General features: G+C 40.1%; 1 protein-coding gene across 5 annotated transcripts in view; it reads right to left on the reverse strand.

Moving 5' to 3' along the window:
• THUMPD2 (THUMP domain 2 tRNA and snRNA guanosine methyltransferase) overlaps window positions 1-7,919 on the reverse strand; it is a 44,612-nt gene extending 36,693 nt beyond the window's left edge. For 2 of the 5 annotated variants that reach the window (XM_074396315.1, XM_074396311.1), the window contains exons 1-2: window positions 7,757-7,919; window positions 174-299 (exon numbers count right to left, since the gene is read on the reverse strand). Coding sequence is in view for 3 of the 5 variants with exons in the window: in XM_003926786.3 (XP_003926835.1) it covers window positions 164-299; window positions 7,757-7,882 (262 nt within the window). In the remaining 2 variants the exon portion in view is untranslated. Of the gene's footprint in view, window positions 1-163; window positions 300-7,756 lie in introns of all 5 variants that reach the window. The other 3 variants (XM_010337480.2, XM_039463013.2, XM_003926786.3) reach the window with 2 other exon arrangements.
• Between the last annotated feature and the right edge of the window lie 2,132 nt (window positions 7,920-10,051).

Consider the following 10,051-nt stretch of genomic DNA (forward strand, 5'->3'; position numbering starts at 1 on the left):
TGATAATATTCAGGAAATACAGAAAAATACATAATTAATGATCCCACATGTGCCAATGAATATTAAAGTGTAAAATGGCTACATATTAATTATCAAGCAGAAAAAATATTGGAGTACAATGTATCGTGTGGGTAAAAGAAACACGCATATGCATATACCATACCTTTACTTACAGAAGAAACAGTAAGTGGAAACTGCTTTTTAATCAACAAAAACAATCTTTCTGCAGATTTTAATTCCTTCAACATATTCAAATCAGAACAGGTGGTGAAAAAAACCTTTCCGGAAATATATTCAACCTAGAAATAGAAAAACAGCTTTTAATGTAGTCCAGCGTCAGTGTAAAAACCATTTTTTTCCCCTTAAGACATAGTATCTACATTAAAAATAAAAATGACCGTTTCTGAAGCATCTACTATTTGTCAGGCTCTGTACTAGGAACTCTGAATAAGTATTTTCCTTCTTATCCTTATAACAACCCTCTAAGGTAGATTCTAACACCACGAAAAGTAGGCAAAAGAAAGGTATAATGCACCGGACAAATTAGGTGTCTAGCCCAAGGTGGATATTTATTGAAGACCTACCTGTGGGCTACCAGGAATCATAAAACATATATCTTGAATAATAATAGACACACACTGACATACACATTAAAATGTAAGATTTATGAGACAATTAACTTGAATTAAACCCAGAAGAAAATGAAAAAGTTTTAACATTATAATGCATTGACAAGCTGTAAGTACAGTAACAATGAATATGAAAGCCGACATTACAGAGTCCTGGGAAAGAATCCTGTAAGATTTGCGAAGAAGGATTCTAACAAAAGAACAAGGGGCAGATGCAGAAGTGGGAGTGAAAACCTGGCTGAAGTAAACTTTAAGTCAGCTTAGCAACATTTGCTGTATTACGCTGATTGATAGTGTCAGGTGGATGGATGATGTAGTACAGGCCAGCCTGACAAATGGTCATGAAATTCTGAGTACCACTGACGGTAATGGTCAACCTTTATAGACTTTTGATGAAAACTGTGACAGCACTGAATTAGCTGGCAGGAAAAATTACTTCAGAAGAGGCATAAAGGACTGTGTGTAGAATGTGATGCTAGAGGGAGAAGTAGGTTACTGAGGGAGAGATGATGAGATACTTGGCTGCAGAAACTGGATAATGAATAGAAGCAAGACACATGCATCAAACAGAAACAGGTTTTGGAGACGGGATGGATACGTGGCAAAAGAGAAGGAAAAAGATAAGAGCACTGACTCATAGGAAGCTTAATGTGCTGTGGCAAATGGTGCCCCATGCCAATGGAATCTTAAGTCTTTTAGGGTTAACCCAACCCTGTTATATCCAGGATGGATGTGGGCTCTCTTGGAGTTAGTTCTCTTTTAGCAGTGGCCAACAATTGAAAAATGCCGTTTTAAATTATCTCCTGGAACTTGGACACCAGGAAATTTGGGGCTTCCTATGTCTTAAGGCAGCTACTATCCATGGGTACTTGCACCCCAAGGGTGTTTGCTTGTTTTGGATCTGACATGATCTCATTAAGTTCTTGGAATGTTAATTTCTGGGGTTGCTACTCCAGGCTGATGAAAGAGAATCTCTTCTGAGGAAGCCCTAGATTGGTACCAATTAAAACTCAAATAGCACACAGCAATGCAGCTGACCAAAATAGATGGAGGAACAGATGATGACATTATGAGAGGAAGCAGGGAATGAAAAGAACGTTTAGGAATCAATATTTAAGGGGATAGTGAAGTTACCAAAACCAGAACTTCTGGTTTCTAGAATTTACTTCTTTCTTATTACCTAGGTGACATTTTCCCAAAACTAAAGTATATACTTCAAAATGCTTAGAAACTTGAAAACAAAGTTCTAATGTAAATTCTCAAAAATTTAGATTTTAATATTATCTAAGAATGCAGTTGATACTAAAGCCATCACAGAACAATTTAACAGATAAAATACTTTGCCAAGATTCTGGAGGAACTGAACCGAATATTTTACTGAAAATGTATGGTTTTAAGTTTCAAATTCTGTAAATAAGTAAAATGATGCAAACATCTAGACCAGTAACTTTAACCTAAGTAGCCAGTGATCTAGACATTAATTTATAGTAACTTAATTGTACAATGATCTTTTCTTATTCAAATATCAAGGGAAGCATTTTATCCAATGAACTTTCTCTAACACACGCACACATACACACATATATATACATTTATATTATATATATAATATAAATATTTATATAATATAATATAAATATATATAATATAAAATAAATATATAATATAATATAAATGTATATTATAAATATAATATACATATAAATAGTATGTTATAAATATAATATAAATATATAAATATATTTATATTATATTTAATATAAAATAGAATATATTTAAATATATATATTCCCCCCACAGGTCAAGTGGTTTCCAAAAATAACACGACTATCAAGTTAATTAAGAGGACCTAAAAAGTTCATTTAGAGCATCTAATCTTAAGAATAGTGTATGTTGGTGCAACAAAATGCCAAATACATTCTCTAAACCCAAACCAGCAACATTATTTTAAGAATTATACATTCTCCAAACCAAAAGCAACAACATTATTCTAAGAATTATCATAAGGCCTACATTTCTTTTAGAAGTAATAAGCATGTAATCAGAAGTAGGGCAGGTCCTTAAATAACACTGTTTTATTCAATGTCCTTTCATTATGACACTGATAAGAAAAAATTCCAATTCCCAGCCAGGGCTACTGTCTGGGTGAGCCATGTCTGCATGGGTTTTCTCTGGGAACCCCAGTTTCCTCTGACATCCCAGAGTGTGCCTGTTAGGTCCACTGGTATGTTCACATGGTCCCAGTGCAAGTAAATGTGGATGTGTGTGACTGTCCGGGTAATGGGATGGCGTCCTATGCAGGGGCTGATTCCCACCTTGTGCCCTGAGCTGCCAGGATAGGCTCTGGCCAGGGACAACCCTGGAATAACTGAACTTGAATAACTGGATTAATAATCATCTTGTTTTTATCAAACTTTCTTAGATGTATGTATAGTTTTACATTTATTTCAATGTTTAATATTACAAGTACTATTTCAGCGTTTACTATTAGAAGTGTTCTAAATAACCTCTTAATTTAGAAGTTTGTGAAATTTTTGTGACCGGAAAAATGCTGTAGGAACTCTTGTTTAAAGAGTTTTGCTTTAAGTCAGTTTCTAGGAACCTACTGATGACATTAAATGAGGACTTACTGCAGTTTATTAAACTGTAAAAGAGTAGTCACTGTGGGAATCAAATAATCCTATCTGTGAACTCACTTAAACAGGTCACTCACTGTGAAGACAGGTATTATATCTTAAAACAGCAGGGAGAATGAATTTGGTGCCTATGATTTAAAAAATTGCTGCAGCTAGTAATTCTCTTTTTCTTCAGTTTATTGCTTAAAACTAACTGTTCATATTTAATTACAACACTGAGGGAGAAATGTGGCATTTTGGGATATTTCATTCTCATGTTTCTTATCTGAAAATTTATTTGTACAATCTGGTTTTTCTAGCTGGAATTAAATACGGAAGTGTCTAAAAACAGCTGGTTTTATGTCTAATACGAAGATGAAATAAGTCTTTATTAAAGTAATAACAGCTCTATTACCTGGTAGAATAATGTTTTTCTTTCTTTTAAAATTCATGGATTCAAATTTAACACAAAGATTAAAAGTTTAAATCTAGGCTGAATGTGGCTGTGCTTCCCAAAGTACTGGAATTCTAGGTGTGAGCTATCACATTCAGCCTAGATGTAAAGTGGGAGGACTGCTTGATCCCCGGAGTTTGAGACCAGCCTGGACAACATAGTGAGACCCTGTCTGTACAAAAAATAAGTGAGCTGGGCATGGTGGTGTGTGCCTATAGTCCAGGAGGCTACTTGGGAGAAGATAAGGCGGGAGGATTGCTTGAGCTGGGGAAATCGAGGTTGCAGTGATCTGTGATTATGCTGCTGTACTCTAGCCTGAGTGATAGAGCCTGAGCCTATCACAGTTAAAAAAAAAAAAAAAAAAAGTTTAAATCTATGCAAAAACATATGATATAGGGAGGTGCCAAAGGTCTCCTAATTCTACAGATGCCATTAAGTTTCAGAACTAATTTGAAAATGCTAAGTGATGAGTTAAGGTGGTGTTTCAGTTTGTTTTGGTTTATTTTAGAAGGAATTCGAAAATACATTTCACTTAATTTGTGAAAAGGACATTTGGTTGGGTGCGGTGGCTCATGCCTGTAATCCCAGCATTTTGGGAGGCCAAGGCAGGCAGATCACTTGAGGTCAGGAGCTCAAGGCCCGCCAGGCCAATATGGTGAAACCCCGTCTCTACTAAAGATACAAAAATTAGCTGGGCACCTATAATCCTAGCTACTTGGGAGGTGGAGGCAGGAGAATCACTTGAATCCAGGAGGCGGAAGCTGCAGTGAGCCAAAATGAGGCACTCCAGAAGAAAGGGGCATTCAATCTAAAGGGAATGCAGAGAATCTTTAAGGCAACCTTGTGTAATTATTCCATTCAACAAAAGTAACTATGAAGTAATTTGACTTTCTGCTTAACTCTACCTCACTACCCTCGACCATCATGACACCATTAAAAAACAAAAATTTATGTGGCCTATTCAGGACCTGTGTTAATAGTGTTTGATATGAGAGTTTATAAAGACCATTGAGTCAACTGACAGGACTTTTCTGGTGAACTGACATTAGAGACATTTCTACAACATTCAATTTTATCTTAAAATAACTGTTCCGACTATTAGTCTTAAAATAAATAGCAGTACTTAATATATTAAACATCATTATAAAGTAAAGCTTAATTTTTCTCAATATATTATTCAAAGTAGTCTAAGTGATATATGTGTTTGTAGATATATAATTTAGATATTTAACAATATACAGGAACTTAACGAAGAAAACATCAAATCCGAATATGACCAAACTCTAGACACAACTTACAGGATTCCAACTTACAGGAAATACAGAGGATAGAGGAACATGCTAAATTACACCATGGAAACTCAGCATACTACATACTATACATATCCTTTTTTTTTTTTTTTGAGCCAGAGTCTCGCTCTGTCGTCCAGGTTGGAGTGCGGCAGCGCAATCTTGGCTCACTGCAACCTCCACCTCCCGAGTTCAAGCAATTCTCCTGCCTCAGCCTCCCAAGTAGACTACAGGTATGTGCCACCATGCCGGGCTAACTTTTTGTATTTTTAGTAGAGACAGGGTTTCACCATGTTGGCCAGGCTGGTCTCGAACTCCTGACCTCAAGTAATCTGCCCGCCTTGACCTCCCAAAGTGCTGGGATTACAGGTGTGAGCCACAGAGCCTGGCTGGATTCAGCATAGTATTTTGTTTACTTTTGTATATTTTTGAAATTCTCCATGATAAAAAGCTAAAAAGAATACACAGAAAATTTTCCATTGCAAGCTGTGTGTTGGAGTCATCTGGGAGGGGAGCATGTTTTCATGTTAAAATGGTAGCAACTGCGCTTATCAGTTGCCCTACTAAAAGAAAACCTTTTGGGGTTGGCACCCAGAAATACTCATTTTCAGCAAGCTTCCCCAGTGATTCTTATGTTCATGAAAATGGAAAAAATGCTGATTAAAATGGAGTGATTACTTTCTTAAACCATTCTTGAATTAATCTGTTTTGTACATTTAGATTTAAGAATATTAATTTCCTTGATGTGATCCTAAGTTTCTAACACTCTCTTGTCCTTGAAAGATGTTTTAAGTATTTCTGTACAACTAATTGTATGGGAACTAAAGTTTATTGAACACCAACTATTTGCTAGGCACCATGCTACCAGTGCTGTCTATCCTTATTTCAGGGATTGCATTAATCCTTTTAAGTAGCTATCATCATCTCTATTTTACATTCAAGAAAACTGAAGTGCAGAAATTTGAGTAATTTGCCAAGTTACAAATCTACTAAAATAAGATATGAGATCTACACATAGGTCTTTGGTTCTAAAGCCCATACATACTCTACCACGGTGTTACAGAAATAAACTCCATCCAATGTTCCAGGGCAGATTCCCACGGTAATTTAGCTTAGTGATAAAGCACATGGGCTTTAAAGCTAGAGAGGCTCAGATACAAGTCCCAATTTTCTTTTTGTAAAATGGAGGTAAAAGTGACCTATCACATAGGAGTCTTTTGAGGATTAAATCATAACATGCACACAACTTGTCTAACATTTAAGTGGCTAATAAATGTTAGTTGTCATCACTGTTACTTCAGGATTAACTTTGAGAGTTCACTTGGTATGAGAGCCACTGGGGTGGAATTTCAGAGATTATTTGTTCAGACCCCATATCCAGACCTATCTATCCTTAAAACATACAAGAGCAGAATATGGAAATGCCCAAATCTACTGGCATTTAATTACTCTCACTGTCAAAAAGTTTTCCCTTATTTAATTGAATTTTCTTCCTGGTAATAAAGTTTCCCCATCTGTAGAAAAGATGGAGAACAAGCAGAGAAAGTCTTTCCTTTTTCTAATAATCCTACATATTCAATTGGGCGAAACCGTCTATCTCTCATACTAAGCACTCTAAGTCAACATTTTAAAAAACAAGCCAGTGCAGCATTATGTCATGGTCATATAGTGGCCTGGTTTGAACGCGATTATATACTCGTGCTTGAATTCACAGCTTGGGTTTCAATCCCATCTTTGCCATTTTCTAGTTGCATAACTTGAATAAATTCTTGGACTTCGTGCTTCATTTTCCTCATCTGTTAAATGTGGAACATCTACCCTATAGGGCTGTTGTGAAAAGTACGCAAATAAATATAGTGTAAGGATCTAAGAACGTGTGCCTGAAACATATTAAATGTTTAATAAATGTCAGCAATTATTATGTATTGTTGCTTTTTTAGATTAGCTACATTCAATACTCTATTAAATTCGATGACCCAAAACACAAGTGGCAGGTAGTCTAATAAAGCTAACCTAATTCTTCATGACTCCAACCCTTCACTGCCGAAATTCCTTTTGTGGGCTTCCCATACTGTAAGAGCTGCCAGTGTGGAGGGGTTAATTTCATTTAGCAAGCTCTCCTTTTCCAAGAGCACATCACTCACTGTCACATATACCCCATCAAGATACCTTTTCTATTATATCTCCACCCTCTACTTTCAAGAAACCAGCTTTCAACGTTCTAAAACCTAAACCCATGCTTAAAACCTTGTTCATTTCATGGAAATCAACAACAGATAACTATGAGGCACGCAAGAGTACATTATTTTTCTGGCTACTATTTACTGCGTGTTTAAAGTGTACTTTGCATACGCCGTTATCATTTAATCCTCACAAGAATCCTATGAAGTAAAATACAATCACCGTCAAGAAACTAAGAAAAAATCAGGTATGAACTTGGAGCCTGACGCCTGCATTTAAAGAGCGAAGGGTTCTAACTCTGACAGGCCCGATCCTAACTACAGGCAGAACTAAGTACTTTAAATAATCCAGGAAATAACTTGTCTCAACACCTCTCTTTCAAAAACGAGCCCAGAGGGAGGTGAGCGACTGGGTTTGCAACGCAGAGAAAGGAAGGCGTGGCGGCTACTCTCAGTGGCGGAAGCGCCTGCCAATCAACCTCGGGGGCGGCGCCGTCGCTGTCCCGCGTTCGCGAAGTTGGCTTTGCAAGGGAAACGGGGCAGGGACGGGGCCGCCTACCCTCCCGGGCGCGAGCCAAGGCCGACTCACCTGCGTGGCCGCCAGCCGCGCCCTCACCTCCCGCATCAGGAACGGCTCCAGGCCGCGGCCCGCGGTGCAGAAGAACCGGGCGGCGGCCTCAGGCCCGGACCGCGGCTCCCCGGGCGCCACCGACATGGCTGCTCGGGCGCGCCCCCGCTGCTTTGGGTCACGTGGCCTCGGGCGCGCGCGGCTCGCTCCCGCGCTCTCGGAGGCGGCGCGCAGGGTCGGCTGGTGCCATAGGCGATCGGGGAAGTAGAGTCTCCTCAGCCAGCTGTGGCCCCTGTGGGTCTCCCTGGTTGGCCAGCTGACCCCTCCTTGGTTAGGCACCAGAATGGTTTAGAATCACGAGTGGAAGGGCTGGAATCGGTAATTCAGTCCAGTTGCCGTATTCTGCAGACTGAGGAAATTAATGCCCAGAGAGGTCAAGAGATAGTGAGTTAGCAGCACAGCTGAGGCTGGAGCCTGGGTTTCTCCCTACCTGACATAATGCCTTTTCCTCCATTCCTCCCAACTCCCTCCTCTCCTGTCCTTCATTCCTCTCCTCTCCTCTTCTCTTAGAAGGAGCCCTGCTCTGTTTTCACCAAGAATCAGGCCAAACCTGTGAATCTCTAGGACCGAAAGCAGAAGTTTCTGTTTCTAGCAAATGTCTGCGTTCTGAAGCAGCTCAAATTTCGTGCACTACTTCGTTAACCATCCAACCATAGATGAATGCGTGTGCCATCTCGTTTTGGGCATCTGATTTGAATAGTTCTCCTAACAATATTTGAAGGCATTTTTCTAAACTCTGAATTTTAAAATGAAAATATTACTTGGGAAGCATAGACAGAATCCACGTTACAAGATAAACAGCATGAAATTAGCTCCGTAGCTGTGTATTGAATCAGTTATACATAAATTATAAATGCATGTATGTCTCTGACAAGGGTCTCTCACGTGCTTCGCAGTGGGATGCTGAGGGAATAACGGATACTCCCTCACCTTTCCCCACATTCCCACACCCTCCCATCCCAGCTCATGCTATCCTGGGACCGTACAGTAAAAATTCTTCATGGGGCAGGGCACAGTGGTTCATGTCCTTAATCCCAGTACTTCAGGAGGCCAGGGTCCGTGGATCACGAGGTCAGGAGTTCAAGACCAAGGTAGTAAAACCCTGTCTCTACTAAAAATACAAAAATTAGCCAGGCGAGGTGGCGGACACCTGTAATCCCAGCTACTCGGGAGGCTGAGGCAGATAATTGCTTGAACCTGGGAGGGAGAGATTGCAGTGAGCGGCGATCACACTACTGCACTCCAGCCTTGGCTACAGAGCGAGACTCCATCTAAAAAAGACAATAAAACTTCGTCAGGTAACAACAGCTTTTCCAAAGTTCAGTCCTAAGACTTCCCAGACACTTCCTTTTATTTTTTGAGACAGGGCCTCCCTCTGTCACCCAGGCTGGAGTGCCGTGACGCAATCTTGGCTCACTGCACCTTCCACCTCCCGAGCTCCAGCGATCCTCCCACCTCAGTCTCTCAAGTAGCTGGGACCACAGGCGAGCACCACCACACTGAGCTAACTTTTGTATTTTTTGTAGAGACTGGGTTTCACCATATTGCCCAGGCCGATCTTGAACTCTTGAGCTCAAGCAAACCACCCGCCCCAGCCTCCCAAAGTGCTGGGATTACAGGCACCCGGCCCTCACGCAGTCCCGTTTTGATGAATTCTTTTCTTGCCTTCAGACATATGTTCTCCTTTTCTGGGCTATTGCCATAGCTCATTCCAACTTCTCTATACTTTGGGGTTCTGACTGTCAAGCCTGTCTGGGGAGGACAGGAACCCTATTTAGTTCTCCCTTAAATTCTGTGCCCAAGATGTTAAATATGCAGATGGGATGCATTCCATTCAGTTCAACAAATACTGAACACCTACTCTCTGCCAGTCACCACCCTGTCTTGAGGATTCAAAGATGAGTAAGCAAGGGTTTGGATTTCAAGGGCTTAGAGGATGTGAAATTGACCGACTTACTGAGGATATACCTGGGAAGACATGACAGCATTGACAAAGAAGAGGCAGAGAGGGCTCCCAGGGCAAAATCACTCTTGAGTCCAGCGTTGAAGGATGCATAAGTGGGAGAAGCAGCAGATGAAAATATCTGATATGGCGTGTCGGGGGTGGGGGACAGGGAGACCATAGTAGAGATTAGGTGTTATTAGAGCATAAAGTATATGAGTGGAGTAGATAGAGATGCAGGTAGAGCGGTGGGTAGGGGCCAGGTTAAGTCTTTACGATCAAAGGCAGCTGAAAACAAAAAACAAAAAATTATT

This window comes from Saimiri boliviensis, chromosome 1, assembly GCF_048565385.1.
Source record: "Saimiri boliviensis isolate mSaiBol1 chromosome 1, mSaiBol1.pri, whole genome shotgun sequence".
NCBI classification, from domain to species: Eukaryota; Metazoa; Chordata; class Mammalia; order Primates; family Cebidae; genus Saimiri; species Saimiri boliviensis.